Genomic DNA, 21,865 nt, shown 5'->3' on the forward strand with positions numbered 1-21,865 from the left:
CAGTTTTGTCATCTGTAAAATGCGTTGGAGAATAAAATGGCAAACCATTCCTTTGCCTAGAAAACCCCCAATGGGATCACAACAGAAAATGAGTGAACAGCAACTGACTTCTTACCCTTCGCCCATACTACAGCCCCACTGGCTGCAAGGCTTAGTAAGGGGGCCTGTAAGTGGTCCACAGGCCTGGTTCCTCATCAGCTAAGGATAAGACTGGGACTTCCCAACCCTGTTAGCCTGGTCCTGGCTACATCCCACCCTTCTCCCTTCCCATAATCCTGGGGTCAACTCTCCCCGTTCTTCCATAGTCTGTCTCCAAACCAGCAATTTCCCTGTCCTCTGAAATCTGGGTTCACTCCCTGGATGAGGATGGGGGAAGGGGAGTTAACCCCATGGACTCTTTGGGGAGGGGCCAAATGACTCAATCTATGCCTGGAAAGTCACGAGACCCTTGTTGACCTCTCTTTGCAGCTCAGGCTCCCCCACCCCCACCCCTGTTCCTAGAGCACCCTCTTCTTTGCCCCTACAATGGCTGGGAATTTCCCCTAGCCCCCAAGGAGGTAGATAAGGCCTTATTGAGTCAGCCCCCGCCTGCCCACTCAGGACAATGAAGGCCTTGTCTCCCAGAGTTCAGCGATGCTAAGATGGGGGAGCTGACACAGCCTGCCCCCCTCTCTCCTTATTTATGTCTTGGTCCTGTGGTGGGAGTGAGGGTAGGGTGGGGGGGTGGGGATGGGGAGAGAGAGAAGGAGGGATGAAGAAACGAACAAAGCCTCAGCCTGGGAGGGGGGAAGCATTCAGCCTCACCACTTTGGCCCCGGTGGCGGGGCCTTTTTTGCCTAGAGGTGCGGGTTCATGGACTTGGGGTGGGGGATGTGGGCCATTGCCTTAAGGAATCACTTGTGTATCAGGGTCTGCACTCTGTATGTTCTGGAGAGCTGGAGAATCACAGCAGACCCCAGGTGCTCCTTCTCCCATCACCCAGAAAGACCAAGATCCAGGGAGGTGGAGAATAAGGGATGTGAGGGGACAAAAGTCTGGAGGAGGGGGATGGAGGGACATAGTGAGAGGCAAAGAGGGTTGGAAGCCAAAGGAAAGAGAGGGAAGACATGAGGATAATGACCCGAGTTCACAGGGATGGAAGTAGGACAAAAGGACAGGGAGAGAGAGACTGGAGCTTCAGGGATACTATATATGAAAAGCTGAAGAAGAGGGTCTCTGAGGCCAGGGGTGTTAGGGGCAGGACGGGAGGCAGGGTGGTGAGATAGGAGATGTTGGAGAAGAATTCGTCCACTTTGGATCTCTCCTCATTGAGCCGTCTGTGGCTGGGTGGGAGAGGCACAGGCTAATTAAGGGCTTTGTCCCCTCTGTCCAGGAGCCCCACCTGGACTGGCCCTACTTCCCAACCAGAGGAGGGTGTGGTCGGTTCAGCTCTGTCCAGGCTGTCCTTGGCAGTGAAGCCAGCTGACTCAAAGAGTCCTCTATGTACTGCACCCCAGCAGCTCTGTCCCCGGAATAGCCCCTGGACAGAGGACAGAGGACACAAGGAAGGCCTTCCTGGACAGCCTCCCTGGCACAGATGCTTCTGTCTTCTGTGTTCTGTTCAGCTGGGACAGTGGGCACAGGGAGAGGGCATCAAAAGGGCAGCTTCCCCACCCCCACCCCAACTCTATTCTGAGAGAACCTTCACTTAGCAGTTCGGACAATGGGGAGGAAGACTTCATGTCATCGCTGGTCCATGTTCTGGGGGGAGATGGGGAGAGGGGACAAGGTAGGGATGGGGCCACAGATGCCCCCTCCCAAACTAGTGAGGAGAGAGCTGGGAGGCAAGGACTCTGAGACCAGCAGCTGAGCGTTGGGGAAACCCTATCCATAGGAAAGGTCTCAGGAAGGGGGAGGGGTAGCAGGGGTGTGTCTGCTTCCTTCTGAAGCGGGGAGGGGGCTCTCATCTCATGCCAACATCCTACCCACAGAGGAGATGCCTGAGGGGCATGGAAATTGGAAAGAGAAAGAAGAGAAAGTGGAGGGGGAATTAGAGTGACAGAGGTGGGGTGGGACAGGAGATTGGAGGGGGATGGGGGATGGGAAACAGAGGGATGGGCCTCAGATGAAGGAAGAGGGGATGAGGGACAGAAAGATGAGGGGTAGAAGGATGGAAGTAAGAGCTGGGTCTTGTCTCCAGTCTCATCATTACCTACCTTTTCATCCTAATTTCATCCTTTTTCAGGCATTTTGCATTGCAGCCAAACTAGACTTCTCCCCTTCCTCTATTCTCATCCTACCGCCTCCAGCCTCTGTGCATTTGCCCAAGCCATGACCCATGCCAGGAATGCACTCCTTCCTCCACCATCTTCTCCTTTTGGATGTCTTCTATTCTTTTGGACACAGCTTCTCCAGGAAACCTTTATTTGGACAGTAATCTCTTCCATAGCCCTTTGCTTGGGTCTTGTCTTTGCCTCTATCCCACTCTGCCTTGTGGCCTGTGAGCTGGGGCACCTCATTCTCTTTCCTCCTTTCTCTCCCCCTTATATTAGAATATAAGCACCTCAGAGGTGGGGAATGTGCCTTTTTTCATTGGTAGACGCCAACAGGAGCACAGGACATTAGATGCTTAATACCTGTTGAACTGAATTGAATTTCCTGGATCTCTCCTCACCTTACAGACCTAGCTGTGACATAAGACTCTCCACAATGGGGTCTGTTTCCCCATCTGATGTAATGGAAGGGTGAGGTGGGGTCTTCCAGGGACCTATGGGAAGTACCATAGTGGTATTTCAATACCACTTGTTGCACTTTCCCAAGAAAGAAGGTAGTTGGATGGGGGAAGGAGCAGCAGACTTGAGTCCCTCCCACATTTGGGCAGCCCAGTTGGGTCAGCGGGAGCTCTCTCCAGTTCTGTCCTGGGTGGTAGGGAGGAGACATGGGCTAGGAGCCCCCAGCTCTTAGATAGCCAGTGATCAGTCCCCATGCCTCTCTGTGCCTCAGTTTCCCTCACTGTACAATGGAGGGGTTTGGTCTCTAAAATTTCTTTTCATTTTGGCATTCTGTATTTGGACTTTCTAGGTTCTGGGCTCCTTTCTGGTCCTCGTATGCCACGATCTATGTTCTTCACCTTTATAACGCTTTCTTCTAAGGCTCCTTCTGACTGACATTCTGTGTTCCAGGTCCTAGGTCCGTCTTTCAGCTCCAACATTCTCTATGGTCTAAGGGTGTCCTTGGCGGCTCTGGTTGTCCTGTGAATGTCTGATGGCCCCTGTCCCAGGGCTCACAGGCCCCTCCATTTCCCTACCGGTGGCAGGTAAAAGGGGAGTATCCCTGAGGACCCTCACAGTGGGAGGGGGCACTTTGGGACTAGTAGCAGCCTCATAGGTCTCCTTTGTCAGGGGACTTTGGGAAAAGGAGTGTCCTCAGCCCCAGCATGACCCCGGCTGACCCCAGTCTGCCCTCCAACTGAGGCTGGACAATGAGAGCCATTGTACCTTGGGCCCAGGGCCCTGGTCTGGGGGCAGCAGCCATGGAGCCCAGGCTGACGTCAGCCTTCCAAACCCTGTTCCCTCTCTTAATGTCCCCTCTGCTTATGCCGGGAAGGTGGAACCCAAGGGGGTTGGGGGAGGAAGCTCCCCCCCCCCACCCCGCCTCAGGCATCAGTCATTGGGGGAAGGGGAGGAGCGAAGGGGCAGCAAGGAGGGGGCAGGCCAGTTGTCCCAAGGCTGGCTGGGATAAGGTCATCTCAGAGCCTGGACAGCTAGGTCAAGCCTGCCCCCTTGTGGGGAAAGGCATTCGGGCCGGCTCAGAGCCCTTGTGGGGGAAGCATAATTCCCAAGGGAAGGGAGAAAAGGCCCAGGACCACCTTCCTTTCTCAACAGGACAGCCAGCTTACCTTTTGGAAGGCTGACTCTGTGGACAACGGTTAGCCTTGTGACCGTGGGTAGATCATTGCCTTCAGTACCTCAGAGTCCTCGTCTGTAAAATGAGGATCTTACAAGATTGCTGGAAGATGCTTCGAGTCCTTACGAAAAAGATTCTTATTAATATGTAATCATCACAACATAGAGGCGTGATCTCAGAGCACACAGAAGGGAGCCATCAAGACACTGTATGTACACAGTCTGGAAAATGCATGGAATTCTGAAGAGTTGAGAGGATCTGGGTTCTAATCCTGCCTCAGTCATGGACTCAATGAGGCAGCTGATGACTCAGCAGATAGAGCTGTGGGTCTAGAGTCAGGAAGAGGAAGTTCAAATCTGCCTCCAACCTGAACAAATCATTTAACTTGCGTTTGCCTCGGTTTCCTCACCTGTAAAATGGGGATAAGAAGAACATGTACTTTACAGGGTTGTTTTGAGGATCAAATGTAGACATCGTATGACTGCTTAGTCCTAGTTTGTTACTTTGGGAGAGTCAGTCTGGATTTTCTTGCCTCAGTTTCCTTCTCTGTCAAACAAGGACCTTGGCTTTGATCCATTCGGCCCTGTCACTTCTGGGCTGACATTGTGCCTTCGCAATCACCTCCCTTCTCTGGGACTCAGTTTCATCATCTGTAGAATTGGGGAGGGCTTTGGCCTGGCTGGCTGCAGTTCTGGCTCCAAAGCCTGGGAGGGACTAGGTAAATTCGTTGCTTTCCTGGCTGGACTCCAGGCAAGGAAGGCCTTTTTTTTTCTTTTCTACTTCCTGCCCTCCAGCTCTGCAGGTGTAATCCTCCTCCCACACCTTGAAACAAAGAGCCTGCCCACAGCTCCCTTTACCTACCACACCCCTAACGGACTTTCCAGGGTCCTGATACTTGCTTGATGGGTGAGCCTGGCCAAATGGATTCTTCCTCTGAGACCAGATTTTCTCATTTGAAAAAAAAATGGAGCTTTTACTACCTACAGAAATGGGGGCTGCTGATATTATTAGAAGATTACTTATGGAATTTAAAGAGTGAGGACCTTTGTAGGGGCAGGGAGAGAGATCAGGGATCTGGAGCCTTGGGCCTGGAAGCTGAGGGTCCTGGCTGGAGGTGAGCAGTGAGAGGTAGATTATTGGGTAGGAAGCATTCCTACTAAGGTGGGGGATCCATCCTCAGCCCTTACCCACTCTCTCTGCCCCAGGGCAGCTACTTTGGCCCTCGGTCTACTATATCGCTCTGTAGGCTTCAGCAAGGGCTTAGGATCTGACCAATTGCAACCTAGCAGTCTCAGACTGAAAAGTACTTACCCATGAAAGAATGTTGGTCTTGGAGTCAGGTGCTCAGGGTTCAAACCTTGACTCGAATACTGTATGACTCAGGACAAGTACCTTAAACACCCTGTGGCCTCAGTGTCCTCTTCTGTTCGATGGACATTCACCATTCACGAAACCTGTAGTACTTATGTCACAGGGCCTTTGTAGAGCCAAAAGTCTAAAAAAAAAACCATGAGCTGGGGGAGGGGGTGGATGAGGGCAGGAGAAAAGAGGAGGAAACCTAATTTGGGAACAGAAGTTGTTAGATGGCTGCCTCCCCAAATAGCCTAAAGGCAAGGGGTTTGGGGTTAGGGGCTCAGGGATCCCTCTGGGATTTCTGTGGTTCTGAGGCCAAGACTTTCCCTCTTTAGTCTCTCCCCTTGGAGGGGAAATGTAAGGTCAAGTGCTTCTGAGCCTAGAATTCTAGTACCCTAGTGCCATGAAAGGAAGGCCTCTCAGGATCCAGGCGACCTTTCCAGTTGCCCAGTTCTTGCCCACACCTTACTATGTCTCCATCATACTCTTTCCAGCTTGGTTCCAAGAGTGCCAAGTGCTCTGGGCGAGGGGTAGACTTGGTGGGGCTGCTGAAGCTGTACTCACTCATACCTAACTTGTTCCCCTGTTTTCTACTACCTGTAGAAAAGCAGGCTGATATAGAAATATAAGTATATATCTATGTCTATCTATCTATCTATCTATCTATCTATCTATCTATCTATCTATCTATCTGTCTGTCTGTCTGTCTGTCTGTCTGTCTGTCTGTCTGTCTGTCTGTCTGTCTGTCTATCTATCTATCTATCTATCTATCTACCTACCTATCTATCTATCTATCTATCTATCTATCTATCTATCTATCTATCGACATTATTTCCCTCTAAGTGAGCACCTGAAAGGGCCAGGGTCTCACGTGGCATCCTGGGCCATCTCCAGTCATTCTGATGAATATCTGGTCGCTGGACCCAGATGGCTCAGGAGGAGAAAGTGAGGCTGGTGACCTGCACAGCCCTCCCTCACTCAAATCAGTCAACTGCAAGTCATGTCATCATTTTTTTGATGTCGTGGTCTTCTTTGAAAACAAAGGATGAACACACACACACACACACACACACACACACACATATAAAACGTTTTAGCCACCAGGTAGCTCTACCCTTAGCCCAGGGTATGAGAGAGGGTATTCACTGTGCCAACCTGGTGTTTTCCAAAGGCTACATGCTCTCCCACTGCTCACCAAAGGATACCAACATCCCTTCCTACTTCCTGAGCTGTGGGCAGGTATGGTGGGCTAAGATTACGGCCTAGAATTTGCTTTAAAATAATAATAAATGAACAAAATAGGAAAATCTCTGATCTCTGCTCTGAGCTCCCTCCCCACCTTAGAAAAACCCCATGCAACTGATCACCCTCATCCACAGAGACAATTGACTTCTTACCAGCCTGATGATTTCTTAAAGATCTTATAAAAAGGTAACTGCAAATTATAGATTCCATTATGATCTTCTACCTTCCACTTTTTTTCTACCTGGCTTATAAGCAGGAGAAGGAACAGGGAAGGAATTGCTGGTTCAGAGTTTGCTGAGAGCAGCCAAGGGTCGGGGAGGGGAGTGCTAGAGAGGGGTGCTGCTTCTCACTGGTCCCATATTGGTTAGGAGGTGAGGATTTTGAAGACCAGTTTGGTCTTTTCCATTCTGGTCATGGTCTACTCTCCCATTTTAATGGTCCCACACTGCTCCAGATCCCTGCCTTTGGACATCAGCCATGGTCTCCAGAGTCCTTAGAATCTGTCCCTTCTCTTTTGTATCACCATGCTCATGCTTCACTGGGGTTGTGTACGGGGTGGGGGCTGATGGCACAACTCTGGCTTTACTCACTGGGAGTACCAGTCTCTGAGAAGCCCTCTTCTGCAGTGCTGGCTAATGGAAAGAACATCGTGGAAATGCAGACCAGGAAATCTAGTCTTTCTGTGCCCAGCTAGATAAAAGGACCAAGGAAAGGACTGGAGCTCTGCCTCCAGGTGAAGGCCTAAAAACACCCAGAGGTTTAGGTCTGAATTTCACACGTGCATGTAAACATCCACATTCTAATCTTTCCTATTACTTTAGCTCAGTCTCATACCCTGAGTGCTCCTTGTAAACCCTGCCATCCAGAGTAACCTCTTAGCTTCTACCCAATTTTGGACTGCCTGTCTTAATCCTAGGGATAATTTTATAATCTGGGCCAAGTCAGTAAGGAGCCAGCACCCCAGGACCTCACTGACCCTGCCTGCCAGCCGGAGCATCACCTACAGTAGTGTTATAAGCACAGGCCCCGTTGTTCTCCCCAGTCTGACTTGTATAAAACTTGATTGCATCACCAATAATGTTGTGGGGGTTTTTTCCAGTTTACATCTGAATTTTTGTTTCATCCAAAAAAGATTATTTTAGGGACGCCCTTGTGGAATTAGTAAAAGGGGGTGAGGTGCTTCTGTCCATAATAGTGCTTGTTACAGTGGCACTAAGGGGCAAAGTCAGTCCTGGAACAGGGCGCAATCTCTGTCTAAACCTCTAAGGGAATTCTGAGCTTTATAGCTTTTCTAGGCAGGTGCCAGAAGCGCCTAGCTGCTCCTAGCCCCTTTCAGTTCCTTTGTACCCGAACAGATTATTTTAGTCTAGTCTGGTCTAAAAGGTGCGAATATATCCCCAACACTAATCCACAGCCTGCCTGGCTCCTGCTTGCTCCTATCCCACTGAGATCCTAATGCTCCTTCCCAGCTTCATATAAACTAAAAAGATTGTTCACTCATGTAGATTAGAATACATTTTCCTGCATGGACTTATTTTACTGAAATAAAAAGTGATTAAAAATCCCAAAGACTGTCCCAAAGGACAGTCTGAAATCGCAACTCCCTTCAGACTCTTTTATTTTTTTCTTTAAAAAATACATTAAAAAAAATCCTTTTGTCTTTACAACACTTATTTCAATCTTGTTCCAAACTGAACTCTCCTTTGGAACGAAGAAAAACAACCAAGCAAAAATCCAGTACCAGTGAGTACTTTCTAAATTTTTTTAATTTTAAATTATTATTTGTTTTCAGTTTTCTACAATCAATTCCATATATTTTTTCCCCTCCCTCCCTCTATCAGTGAATACTTTTGAATGTAGATAATATTCCCTTCTGGCACTAGGTGGTGCCATAGTGCCTATGGCCCTGGGACCCGCAGTCAGGAAAACTCCTCTTCCGGTTCAAATCTGGCCTCAGACACGTACTAGGTGTGTGACCCTGGGCAAGTCACTTAACCCTGTTTGCCTCAGTTTCCTCATTTGTAAAATGAGCTGGAGAAGGAAATGGCAAACTATACTATTCCAGTATCTCTGCCAAGAAAACTAAATGAGGTCCCTGAAAGACAATAATCCCTAGGAGTTCCCTATATCAGTTCTACTAAGGAAGAGGGATGTTTCATTATCTGTTCTCCAATATCGTCTTTGATTCTTACAAATTATTCCGATTTTGACTCTTTCAGTGCTCTCCTTTTCATCGTTAGAGCCACTGTGTATACGATTCTCTTGGTTTTTCTTACTTCACTCTGAATCAGTTCACCAATCTTCCCATGTTTCTCGGAATTGCTTGTAGATTTCGCTTTTTACTGCATACTATAGTTACAATCATATCTGGTTTTTTTAAAACATTCTTCAAATGTATTTTGCTACCACAAAGAATGTTGCTAGGAATATTTTTATATGTATTGGGCCTGTTTTGGTCTTTGACTTTCTGGAGTTATATAGTGGAATCGCTGGATCAAAGGGTACGGACAATTTGTATAATTGTCTTTTATTGTATAATCTTACTGAGATCCAGAAAAGTCCAGGGGTGGGGAGCCTACAGTTTCGAGGCCATGTGGCCCTCTAGGTCCTCAAGAACGGCCCCTGGCCTCAAGGCTGCAGGTTCCCCACCCCCTGGTTAGGATGTTGCACGCTTCCAGAAAACTAATCAGCATTGCACAGGCCCTTCAATACGGACTTCCTATTTTTCCTGTTATCATCTTTTCTGATTTGCATGATGTGAGGTGAAACCTCCGAGTTGTTTTAATTTTATTTTCTTACTATTCTTGAATTATGTGTTACAGAGAAAATGAAATGAACGGTGTCAGCTGGTAAAACCTGCTACTGCTTGTAGGAAGGTTTTAAATCACAACTTTCTCCTCTTGGGTTTTCTGACCTGGTGTTTCTCAAGAAGGTCCCTCTACGTTCCGGGTCTCCAGGGGAAAGAAGGAAGTCATCTCACTGCCATCCTGATCCTGGCCACTGAGTTAATGGAAAACTACCACCTTCAGCTCTCAGGAACTGCTCTCAATTTGTACTAAGTGTAAGCTAGAAAGCAGAGGAGGCAGAGAAAGATAGAGGGAGACAAAGATAAGAAAGACAGAGAAGGTGCACACACACACACACACACACACACACAAACACAAACACACTGGAAGGACTCTTGCAATGCGTCATTAAACTAGCTGTAAGACTGGACAAATCACTTCACCTCTCACTATCCTAGGACATTCTTTAAGACTTTAACTTCGTACAGAAGAATGACTTCTAGTAGTTATCCATGTTCTCCATGTTTCATTATCTATCAATTTCTTCCTTAGTGGGAAGGCAGTTTCCATATTGGAAGCTCCTTATACTAAAGAAATTTACAAGTTTGGACCAATAACAAGGTGGATGTTCAGACCAATATGGTTTGTCCTTCATTCTCAAAGAGGACGGTGACAAGGAAATGATGACCTGACTTGCACCTGACTTTGATTTGAGGGAGGGAGGGCTGTGCAAGGTCACCAGCCTCACTTTCTCCTCCAGGACCATCTGGGGCCAGTGACTGGATACTCATCAGGATTAACTGGAGAGGGCCCAGGATGCAGTGGGAGACCCTGGACCTTTTAGGCTAAGTTCTTATGCTGAGGAAAACATATAACCTGTGGTGTAGTGGGAAACCCCCAAGATTTAGAGTTCTTAGAAGAACCCGCATGGGTTAACAGATAGAGCACTGGACTTGGAGTTTGAAGGATCAGGGTTGAAATTCTATCTCAGATACCATTATCTATGTGACTCTAGGAAGGTCATTTAGCCTTTTGGTGCCTTAGTTTCCTCATATGTAAAATATAGGAGTTGGATCCAGTGACCTCTAAGGTCACTTCCAGTTCTAAATCTATGATGCTCTGATCTGGATTTGAATCCTAGCCCTGTAACTAACTTGTGCCTTGACCTTAGGGAGTCTTCCCTCCTCCCTCCCCAGGGCCTTAGCTCTTAGAAGATGAGGAGTTGAGTCAGATTATCTCTAAAGTCCTTTTCACTTTAAATCCTTTTATCCTACTTTGCAAATACTTATATTTCATGGATCTAACCTCTCCTTAATGTGGGTGATTCCTACAAAAAGGTCACACCTTCTCTGCCTGGGCATTCTTGTTCTATCTCTTATAAAGATATGGATGGGGGGAGGCATCAACCCAACCAGGGCTCCAAAGAAGCATGAAGACTATTCGTCTGTTATAATAATAGTGTATAGTCAGTTAACCAACATTTATGAAGCGCCTACTGTATGCCAAGCACTGTGCTAAGAGCTGGGTTTACAGAAAGAGGCAAAAGACAATCTAGTGGGGGAAACAAACAAGTGATAAGAAATTACCAACCTAGGGGAGGCGCTAGAACTAAGAGGGATTGGGAAAGGCTTCCTGTAAAAGGTGGGATTTGAAGGAAGCCAGGGAAGCCGATAGGCAGAGATGGAGGAGGGGAGAGCATTTCAGGCATTGGGGCAGAGGGGGGCAGTCAGAGAAAATGGCCGGAGGAGCTCAGTCTCACTGGATGGAAGATGATGAAGACTATTCAGGTAGGAGGTGGTTAGGCCATGAAGAACTTGGAGTGACAGGATTTGGAGGCACTAGGGTGCCTCACCACTGGGTGATGCATTTAGACCAGTACTTTAGGAAAATTAGTTTGGTGGCTGAGTGGAAGATAGATCTAAGTGGTGGGAGACTTGAGGCAGGCAGACCTATCGGTATTTTAAGGTTTGCAAAGCACTTTACAAATAATTAATTTTATCTTCACCATCTTGGGAGGTATGTGCTAATATTGTTATCCCTGTTTATGGAGGAGGAAAATGAGATAGGTTAAATGGCTAGCCCTGGATAACTAGTAACTATCCAAGGTTGGATTTGAAGTCAGGTCTTCCATACTCCAGTCCCATCCCTCTATCCTTCTTTGCTCTTGCTACATTTCCTTTTCTGGTCATGTGTCTTCTGTTTCATTATTCTGCTTCTTGTCCACAATTTTATTTGGGTAAGATGCTTCATATGGAGAGGGAGCCTGTGGTCGTGGATAGAGAGGCAGTCTTGAAGCCAGGAACGCTAGATTCAAGGCAGTTGAGTAAAGCTGTGGCACTTCTCAGTGCCCTACACCACTCTAAGACTTCAAACTGAAGACAGAAACTTTCTTATGTGGGAATTCCTTATGCCAATGACATCATAGTTCTGCTCTCTATCTGTATGGATTTCGTATTGCTTAGCTGTGTACCTGTTGCTAAGGTTACGCAATGCCTTGCACATGGCGGGACACTTGATAGATTGCTTGTTTCCCTTCCTCCCCTCCCTACCTCTCCCTTGTTCTCCCCTTCCCTTCCCAGCTGCACTTGATAAATGCTTGTCCATATCAACTGGACATATGGAAGGGGCTTTGTCAACCTTAAAACACTACAGACATCCCAGCAATTATTCTTCAGCTCTAACCTTCCATGATCCCCAAAGTGAGCTAAAGCTCAGTGATTTGGAGGCGGCTAATGAACAAACCATGATTCCAAGGGATTCACGATGAAACCAGAGACCCACTTCTGGACCAAGAAGTGATGGGTTCAGAGGGCAGATGGAGACGGGAATTAGTTTTGCTTGTCTACACTTGTTTGTAGCAGGGCTTTTGTTTTTCTTCTCAGTGGGGGGAAGGGAGGAGCTGAGAGAAAGAAGGCAGATTTTTTTTGTAGTTGAAAACATTTTAATTAAAAAATAACAGGGAAAAAAGAAAGATAACGTTTTAAAAAATAAAACTATCTTGGCCATGGAGCGGGAGGCGGGAGGGACAAAAGGCAGGCTTTCATTGATTGAAGCAAAATTTAATTTTAAAAAACCTCATTTTTGGTGAAAGCAGTATAGAATCACTGCTTGGGGGCAGATGGGATGATAACTGGTGATGGAGAACGGGCAGAACTACTTCATCTATTAGGCTTTTCTCTTTCCCATCTTTCTTCCCATTAAGGAGAAGTCTTTGGACTGGAAAGGTCTGAATGTGGGGCTAAAACATGGAACTGATACTCCGGAAGTAGGGAAATTTTGACCCCTTGATGGGTTCAAGTCAGAAGCTTGGAAAATGGCATCCTTGGATATTAAAAAAACCTGGTGACTATGACTGGCACTCCCCTCAGCACCAGTGACATCTGCCGATCACAAAGAACAGCTAAGGTGCTCATAGGATCGCAGACTTTGAGAGCTGGAAGGTGCCTCAGTAGTCTGATTCTGGGACAACCCACATGGGAAAGGGCTCTATAACCTACAACAAGCTTTACAAGAGATGATCCAGGCTCTGCTAGAGAACATCCAATGGGTAGGTGCCCATTCCCTCCCGAAGCATTCCATTTCCGGATAGCTCGCTCTCATTCCTAGGAATCTTTTCCTGACATCAAGCCTCAGTTTGCTTCTTTGTGATGACTGTTCCTCGTTCTTCTTTCGTACAAGTCTAATCCCTTCTATATGAGGACTCTTCAAATATCCTAAGACAGCTATCGAGTTCCCTTACCAGGTTTTCCTTTCTCCTAGCTAAATAATACCAATTCCTTCCACTGATCTTGATGACACGAACCCATGCCCTTCAACCATCTTAATTACCTTCAAACTGTACAAATATATCAATTTTCCATAAAAAGGAAAAAAATCTGAGTTCTCAACTTGTAGACCAGTGAGTTTGAATGAGCCTAGAACATTCTAGAAAAGCATTGGATGCATGGAACCAGCATGACTTCAAGAACAAGGCGCACCAGACTAATGATCTTTTTTTGAGTTGCCAGATGTTGATTTTACAAAGCAAAGCTTCTTATTTTTTTTGGTAGAAAAATGAAGATTTAGGTTAGACAAGTGGATTCGTAATTAGTTGAATGGTCAGACTCAAAGAAACATCAGTAAGAGTTTGCTATCCACTTGAAAGGAGATTTTCTACTGGAGTGCCCAAGAGATCAGATCTTAACTTTGGTTCTTTAAGGGTATAGATGGAATGCTCATCAACTTTTCCAATGATGTAAAACTATTAGAAATAGCTATGACATCAGTAAAATAATTAAGTCCCCGAAGTATCTCAATATGCTAGGATACTATATTAAATATCTTAAGATGAAATTTAATAGTGCTACATGAAAAGTCTTTCTTTGGGTTCAAAGAATTTCAAAATTTCAAGTATGGCTAGACAACAGTTGTTCAGAAAGATGTGCAACTAGGTGTCTTCACACTCAATATGGGTCAAGAGGGTGATATGGCATCCCCAGAGCTGAGACAATATAGGAGGATGCCTTAATATAGCATTTGAGAGAGATTCTTAGATATATGCTTTGTGGCCTTTGGGAGCAGAATTAAGCTACCCCCAATGGAGTAGACAGATTTTGACTAAAATGAGGAAGAATTGTCTGAAGATGAGACAGTGCTTTGGGAGGGAGAGAACTCTTCTATGTATTTATTATACCAGTAGGGAAAATGAGACAGAGAGTAGCAAGCAAACTCCAGTTTGGGCTTTGTGCCCAGGCAACGCCCCAACACTTCACTCCCTTCTGAGTCCTTACCAGTTGATGGTTACAGGGTGAGACCATATAGGCACATTTCTGTGCTGGCCACCCACCACCTGATTCAGACACAATGTTTGGGGATTCCTTCCCTGCTCCATTACCCCTCACCCCCCACTGTAAATTTATTGTTTTGTCCTCTGCGAAGGGAGAACTGTTGGAGGGAGGCGTGTTAATGCATTGGAAGGAATATATCCGGGAATGCCCAGTCCTAGAGGTCAACTACCCACCATGCTAACACCAGCGCTTGTCCAGAACAGGTGTGGGAGCACCCCTCACTATACCAGGACAGGATGCACTCCCAACCCCCAAGGCCAGTGCAGGAAAGTCCTGTGAACTTAAGCCAGAGGCTAGAGCCTGGAAAGAGCCCTTGGCCACATCAGAGAAGATGAAGGAGGGAGACTCAGAGCAGGTGAATTTTTTTCTTTCTACATTTTATTATTTCAAACCAGGTGAACAATTTGATAAAACGTGTGAAAAAAGCAAGGAGGCATCCGATGCTGTTGACTCTGGGGCCTGGGGTGGGGTTCAGGGGCTGAGGATGAGGGATGAAGATGGGGGCCCTCATGGCAGTGGCCTTCCTATCGTTAGAGCTAAGGAGCTACAGTTAATGGAGCTGACGGGAGAGCTGCCGGAGAGGGACAGAGGCTGGGGGCAAGGGAGAGTGGGAAATGAGGAGAAGCCCCCGGTGACGTTGGCAGTTGACTCAAGACTTAGCCCTTTGGAAACCTTTGTTGGGGGGGGGGGAGGGAGTTGGAAAGGAGAATTCTTGGGAAGGGTTGGAATGGAGAAGAAGAGGAAGAGGGGGAAGGAGATGAAGCTTCCGGTGGCTGGAGAGGCTGCCGTCCCATCCTCGGTGGGGAAAGAATACAGGCAAAACCCCCACAACAGCCCCCAGGGCCAGAGCAAGCAATGAGATAGACAGATGTAAACAGACAGACAGCCAAGGCACGGGCTCCCCTGGAGGAGGTGATCCAGCACAGATCAGGACAACTCAGCCATTTAGTACAGGACAGTTTTAAATAGTCTTCTCTATTCTCTAAAAAGGTCCCTAAAGTTTTGTTTTATATTTTAAAAAAACACACACACAAAAGGCCCAAGAAAAAACAGAGAGGAACTTTGGGACTTCTGGGCTAAGGAATGTTGTCATCGGTGTCACCGTCCTGCTCAGGGTGGGTTTGTGCTTTATCCTGGAAGGGCTCCCCGAAGCCCTGAGGGGGAACGGGCACAGCTGTCGAGGGGCTTCCTGCAAATGCAGGGACCAGGGGCGGGGCTCGGGGCAAGGCAGAGGTGCCAATAGTATTGGCCAGAGAAATACAGGGTTTCCTTTACCACAAACCCAAGTTTCAGAAAGACTGACGCCCCCCCTCCCCCCAACACAGAATAAAATAGGAGAGAAACCAGGATGCGGCCCAGGGTGGAGCTGATGAAGGGACTGCTTCGGTGGGAGGGTTGGGGAGGGGGCAGGGTTAGGGAGGCAGGAGGTCCCTCCCAGCTGCTGGGCCAGGCAGGCTCAGATCCAAACCTCAGGGGCCTCCGCCTTCCACTCTTCACCAAAGTCTCTTTGTTAGGTGGGGGAGAAACCAAGACATGGAAACAGAGGGAGAGGGGAGGAGAGTGGGGAGAGAAGTGAAGTCACTAAGATGGTGCATCCTTCCTTCCTTGGTCCTGTCTGCATCTTCTTCCTGCTCAGAGACTGAGCAGCTCCAGTGGTCCTGGTGGGAGGAGAGAGGAAATCATTGGGGCCCTGGTGGGTAGGGCCATGCAGCCACAGGCCAGGAGGCTCTGCCCTGTGCTCAGCCTTCAGGCTGGGTCCAGGCTGCTCCATGCCACCCCCTGCCCCGCACTGGGGACGTTCCCACTGCAGACTTCTCTCTCTCTCAGCATCTCCTTCCCTCTGGCCTTCCCAGACCTCAGAACAATGACCTTGCCCATTCATCAAGGCCCTGGCTGCAAGCTTAGAAACCAGTCTGCAGTTGCCTGGTTACCAGATTTTCTGAGGCCCTGAGGGTGGTGAGAGAGATGCCAGTAGCCCCTCCTCTAGTTGTGTCTACATCCAACCCCCTGTTGCTAGGACCCCCTGGTGGAGGGTGGGCCCAGTCTGAACTTCAATTCCAGTCAGTCTTCCTGTGTTACTCAAAGTGACTTGCACTTTTAAAACTGCCTTCAAACTGGTGTGTGTGCGTGCATGCGTGTGTGTGTCCATGTGCGTGCATGCGTGTGTGTGTCCATGTGCGTGCATGCACACTGATCTCTTCCCCAGACCAGGAGCTCCCCAGGAGTTTACAGCCCTTGTCCCTGGTTTGTCCCCCTCCTCTTCAGATAAGAGACTTCCTAAGACCAGGGCTCTGCCTCCCCCAGAATGCTCAGCCCCGGCTGTCCACTCCCTGCTTCCGTCCCAACCTATCTCTTCCCCTCCCTGGTTCTCACCTCCCGCCCGCTGGCCCTCGGCCGCCTGCTCAGAAGAGGCCACAATCCTTCAGGTTGTTTTTGATGATGACGTCGGTGACGGCGTCAAACACGAACTGCACGTTCTTGGTATCAGTGGCACACGTGAAGTGCGTGTAGATTTCCTTGGTGTCCTTCCGCTTGTTCAGGTCCTCGAATTTGCTCTGGATGTAGCTGGCTGCCTCATCATACTTGTTTGCCCCTGGGGAGAGATGGGGATATTGGGGTATGAGTGAAGGAGAGGCTGCAGGGGCAGCCCTTGCCCACCCCTGCTACAGGCTCTGTGATCCCCAGACTGATCACTTCTCAGATCCAGCCTAAGCCCCAGTCCAAGTCCCACTGCCTCCTTAGCTCTCAGGGGCAAAGCTCCATCTCCAGTTCACCAGAGATGACTCAGGACACCTCTGGTGGGGGCTCACCTAAGGCAGGGACAATAAATAGAGACAGACAATTCTGATAAGGAAAAGGGGGAACTGTCTAACGAGTCTGACGAGGATCTGGAGGGAACTCCTCTGCCCACTTAAGACCTTAAAAGGACTTGGGCAGAATGTGTAAGCAAGGGTAGGTAAAGGATGAATACAAGAACAAGGCTGGAGAAGACCGCTAAAGAGAACAACTTTCCAGTTATACCGGGGAAAAAGAGAAAGATCGTAGAAAAGCCTGGGAGCTGCTCAGGCTGCATGGGACAATGGAGATGAATGACAAAGAGAATGCTTGTGTTGCTACTGTCTCCTCTGCCTGGGAAAGTCATCTTTGGACAGAGAAAGAAGGAACAAAAGTGGGTGACCAAAGACTGCCTAATGATTCTTGATGAGGTCCAGAAAATCAGTATCTCTGGATACTGTGAAGACAGGCCCATGTGATTCCTTAATCATGAAAGCCCACGGAGAATAGGTGTGTGTTTGTCCTTCATTGCCAAAGAAGACCAGGCCATCAGAGAAGTAATGACATGACTTGCACTTGATTTTGTTTTGAGTGAGGGAGGGCTGTGCAGGTCACCAGCCTCACTTCTTCTGCAGAGCCATCTGAACCCAGTGACCAGATGGTCATCAGGATGACTGGAGATGACCCAGGGTGAGGCAATTGGGGTTAAGTGACTTGCCCAAGGTCACACTGCTAGTGAGTGTCAAGTGTCTGAGGTGAGATTTGAACTCAGGTCCTCCTGACTCCTGCACTGGTGCTCTATCCACTGCGCCACCTAGCTGCCCCTAGTAGAACAGGAGAAGTGCTATGGAATCAGAGTGGGTGAAATGTTGCCCTAAAGATCCAAAAAGGGGGAAAAGTAGAATTTATCAACTCTGTGTGAGGATCCCTGGTGCAATCTGAGAATGTATTAGCTACTACAGGGATGGCTGGAGAATGAACATCTCAAAGAGGAGGCAGTGATCAATCACAAAGAAGTTTTCATGGCTGGGGACAAATGTACTTTTATACTTGGGATCCCAAAATCAAACTTCCAAGTCTCAGATGGCTTTTAAAACAGCACGTTGAGTTAGATGAGTTTATTTCCTTTTCCGACGCCATTTCTAGCCCGACGTGCATTACCTCGGTTTCTGCAAGGCATTTAGTGAAGTGGTCTAGACAAAGGGGAGGCCAGTTCGGCCCAGCTGAGGGACCACACCCAAAGAAGTCATTTACAGCCTGACGACAACCTGGAAAGCAATCTCTAGGGGAGGGTCCTTGGGTCATGACCTTGGGTCACATCGGAATCTTCTGGGACAAGGGCCAGACTTGGAGCCGAGAGAGCTTACAGATCCAGCCTCTGAAACTCGTTGGCTACATGACTTCTGGCAAGGACTCCGGGCTTTACTCAGTTCACTTTCTCCATCTGCAGAATGCAGACGTCACCTGTACAACCTGTACTCTACCTCAATTCAATTGAATTCAGCAAGCACGAGTAAATGCCTGAAGTTGTGCCAGGCCCTGAGGTTACAAGGATGAAAATTAAAAATGGCCGCTCTTGTCAAGGAGTTCCATGCTGCTGGAGGTGGCAGATGGGGAGATGATACACACAGTGGTGATGAGGATGAGGACAGCACTTACGTAGAGCTTTAAAGTTTGCATGGCACTTCACATGTTACCTCACTGGATGTTCACGACAGCCTGGTGAGGAAGGTGCTACTTACTGTCCCCATTTTATAGATGGAGAAACTGAGCCTGGGGGAGGTAAAGTGACTTGCCCAGAGTAACATAGTTGGTAAGTAAGTGTCCGAGGCAGGATTTGAACTTGAGTCTTCCTGCTTCTGGGTCCAGCACTCAAATCTACCTAGCTACCTCAAAGTAATTTCAAGAGGGAAAGAGCACTAATGAGCTGGGGAAAATCAGGCAAAAGTCAGAGAAAGACAAAGTAAGAGGTGGCCCCTGGGTTGGATGTTGAAGTCTGCTAGGGATTCTAAGAGGCAGAGGTTAGGAGGTTAGGAGGAAAGGCATTCCAAGCATGGGGACAGTCTATGCAAAGGCCTGGAAGCTGGAGATCTCACAGCTTGTCTAGGGAGCAGGTGGAAGACCAGTTTGCCCAGGTGTAGTGCTAGGAGAGGTCAGAAAGTAAGCATGGAAGGTGTTGTGGGAAACAGCTGCAAGGGCTCTGGCGTCAGGATGGAGAGCTTGTGCTCTGTCCTAGGGACAGTAGGGAGTGGCAGTGGATTCTTGGGGAGTGACATGGCCACAGTTGTGACTGAAGAATATTCATTTCAGCTGTGTGGAAAATGGATTGGAGAGGAGAGAAACCAGAAGCAAGCAGACCAAACAGAAAGTTATGACAATAGTCCAAGTGGAGGAGGGATGGAGGCCTGAGAACCTGAGCCCTTCAAGGAGGGGGAAGGGAATGAGATGCTTTGGAGGCCGAGGTCAGTCAGTCAAGGATGTATTAAGTGCCCAGAGAAAGCCACACTCCATGCCTGGGGTGAAGATAAAGGCAGAAACATGGTCTTTGCTCTCAAGGACCTCCCATTCTCATGGGGGAGACTATATGCAAAGAACATTTCTATACAGTTGAAATGCCAGGTAGTGTCAGAGGCCTTCAGGGGAGGAGAGGAGGAGAGAAGGGAGGCAGGAGAGGCCCCAAGGACAGGCTTCTTACATAAGGAAGGACTGAATGAAGCCAGGAGGAGCAGGTGAAGAGGGAGAATCTGTACTATGCATGGAGTCCCGCTGCTTAATGTCCCAAGTACAAGATGGTGGAAAGAGAATTTGAATTCAGGAGGAGTCACCAGTGTGATGTTTGTCCAGCCATAGCATCCTGGTGTTTTCCAGAAAGGATCTTAAAGACTGATGAATGCAAGCCCCTGCTCTGTTCCTCATTTCTGTTTGGAAGAATGCATGTAATTGGGGGCTTTAAAGTTTGCAAGCATTTTACATGTACCACCTCATGATGGCCCTTGGATTACTGGCAGTGGTTACTGTGCTAACTCTATCGATGAGGTAAGAAGTTCTTGGGTAAGTGAACTGCCCAGGGTTCCTGAACAGATGGGATTCAAGTTTGTCCAGAAATGCCTCCAGTAGGCTGCAGTGCCCTCCTTTTACAAAGGAGGCAGCTGAGTCCCAAGGAAGTTATCACTGAGGTCACATGAGTATTGAACTGAGAAGCTACCCTAGGCTCCCACTGTTTTATGTACCATGCTGCACCTGCATTAACCAGGGAGAAGCCAGGTATTACAGTGGGTAGGGAGCTGGACTTGGGGGGCAGGATTTGAGTTCAAGTCCTGCCTCAGACCTTTTACTAGCTGGGGGACCCTGGGTAAGTCCCTTGAACTCTCTCAGTGTCCACTTCCTCATCAATAAAAGGACAGGGTTGGGCTTGATTGGCTCCAAAGTCCTTTCTGCCTCTAATTCTGTGACACTATGTCATGGCAGAGCAATCTGAGCCAGTTCAGGGTGGGCTGGGGTCCCAGGGAGGTGAGAATCTTAGGGCAAGATTTCAGAGTGATTGATCTGTATCTCTCTGTCCTGTGGTCAGTAAAGCTCTAGAAGAGACATCAGGGCCAGGCCCAAGAGGCTGAGGGAAGGGGGCACTGGTACAGAGATCAATGTGGTTGTGCCACGTGTGGAGGTGGCCAGGAAGGGCAGAAGGAGATGGGTGAACAGGAGGCTAGCACCATGCCAAGGTCCCTTCCTTCCTGGGGGCTGTTTTTTTCCCAGGTGTGTTTACAAAACATGTTTAGAGGAATGGGGGACAAGACAGAACCATAGGTTTGGGGGCTAGAAGAGACTTGGAAGGTATCTAGTCAAACACCTTCATTTTATAGGTGAGAAAGCTATTGCCAACACGGTGGGTGGCCCAACGCCAGTGGCCCACATCACCGTCCTGGTAGAAGCCTGGCTTGTCCTTCCCAATATGGTGGTTCCCTGTGTCAGAGAGGCTTCCTGAGGCCCCATCTGTCCTGCTCTGGGACAGAGGGGTGAGGGGGAGCTTGGCTAGCTGTCATTCTCTTCTCCTCCAGCAGGGGGCCCCCTCGGCCCACTGGATAGTTCTCTCTCCCTTCTCTGGCCCAGTGGTGTCCAGTGGGGGTCTCAGTTCTTCCCCATGGCCCACCCACAATCAGGGCTGACTTTCCTCCGATTCCCTCTCTCCTTCCAGGGCCTGCTGCCTTTTCTCCTGGACAGGGGAACACTAGGGAGGGGGCATTGAGAATGCCTCACCTGAACCCTTGGAGCTTCATCTCCAGAGCCTTGCTCTTGCCCAGCCCTCTCTGGGCTCATCAACTCTGGGCACACAGGAGGATAAGGGCTGTTAGGAAAGGTGCTCAGGGGTGCCTTTGGCTCATCTGTTCTGACTGAGGAAGCAGAGGCTAGGACTTCAAATGACTTGCTTAAGGCTCTGTCACTGCCACAGGCTGCAGCACTGAGAATTCAATGTTGGGGGTGGTGAAACCTAGCCTGCAAACCTCTCCCCCGCTCCCCCTCCAAGGGCCTGAGGAAGCAGATGGAGAGGCCTGCCCGGCCGCCTGGGCCCTGCTCCCCCTCCTCCCCTCCTGCAGCCAGGCCTCGTACCTGAATACTCAGGAAAGCAGATGGTGAGGGGGCTGTGAGTAATCTTCTCCTCAAACAGGTCCTTTTTATTGAGGAAGAGGATGATGGAGGTGTCTGTGAACCACTTGTTGTTGCAGATGCTGTCAAACAGCTTCATGCTCTCGTGCATCCGATTCTAGAGGAGGCAGAATGAAGAAGGAAGGTCAGCTGAGGGGGAGGAAGAAGCAGGGAATCCCCAGAATTCCAGAGCTGATGGCCTGGGCCTCAGGCTCCAGGGTGCATAGGAGTGGCTTTCTCTGGCCCCTAAGTATAGGAGGTAGAATAGGGAAGGAGAGGTAACACAGTAGGGCCTGCCCCATGCCACGGGCCAGAAGAGGTCCCCTTCTGGGAACAGCCCAAGCCACAGCTGGG

At 48.7% G+C, this 21,865-nt stretch overlaps 1 protein-coding gene across 2 annotated transcripts in view; it reads right to left on the reverse strand.

Moving 5' to 3' along the window:
- Window positions 1–14,768: 14,768 nt before the first annotated feature.
- The window catches only part of GNAI2 (G protein subunit alpha i2), a 101,093-nt gene continuing 93,996 nt past the window's right edge, over window positions 14,769–21,865 (reverse strand). For both annotated transcript variants that reach the window (XM_072650660.1, XM_072650656.1), the window contains exons 7-9: window positions 21,476–21,629; window positions 16,469–16,688; window positions 14,769–15,753 (exon numbers count right to left, since the gene is read on the reverse strand). In XM_072650660.1, coding sequence (XP_072506761.1) covers window positions 16,498–16,688; window positions 21,476–21,629 — 345 coding nt within the window. In that variant the 3' untranslated portion in view covers window positions 14,769–15,753; window positions 16,469–16,497. The remainder of the gene's footprint in view (window positions 15,754–16,468; window positions 16,689–21,475; window positions 21,630–21,865) is intronic.

This window comes from Notamacropus eugenii, chromosome 1 (assembly GCF_028372415.1).
Source record: "Notamacropus eugenii isolate mMacEug1 chromosome 1, mMacEug1.pri_v2, whole genome shotgun sequence".
In the NCBI taxonomy this organism is placed as follows: Eukaryota; Metazoa; Chordata; class Mammalia; order Diprotodontia; family Macropodidae; genus Notamacropus; species Notamacropus eugenii.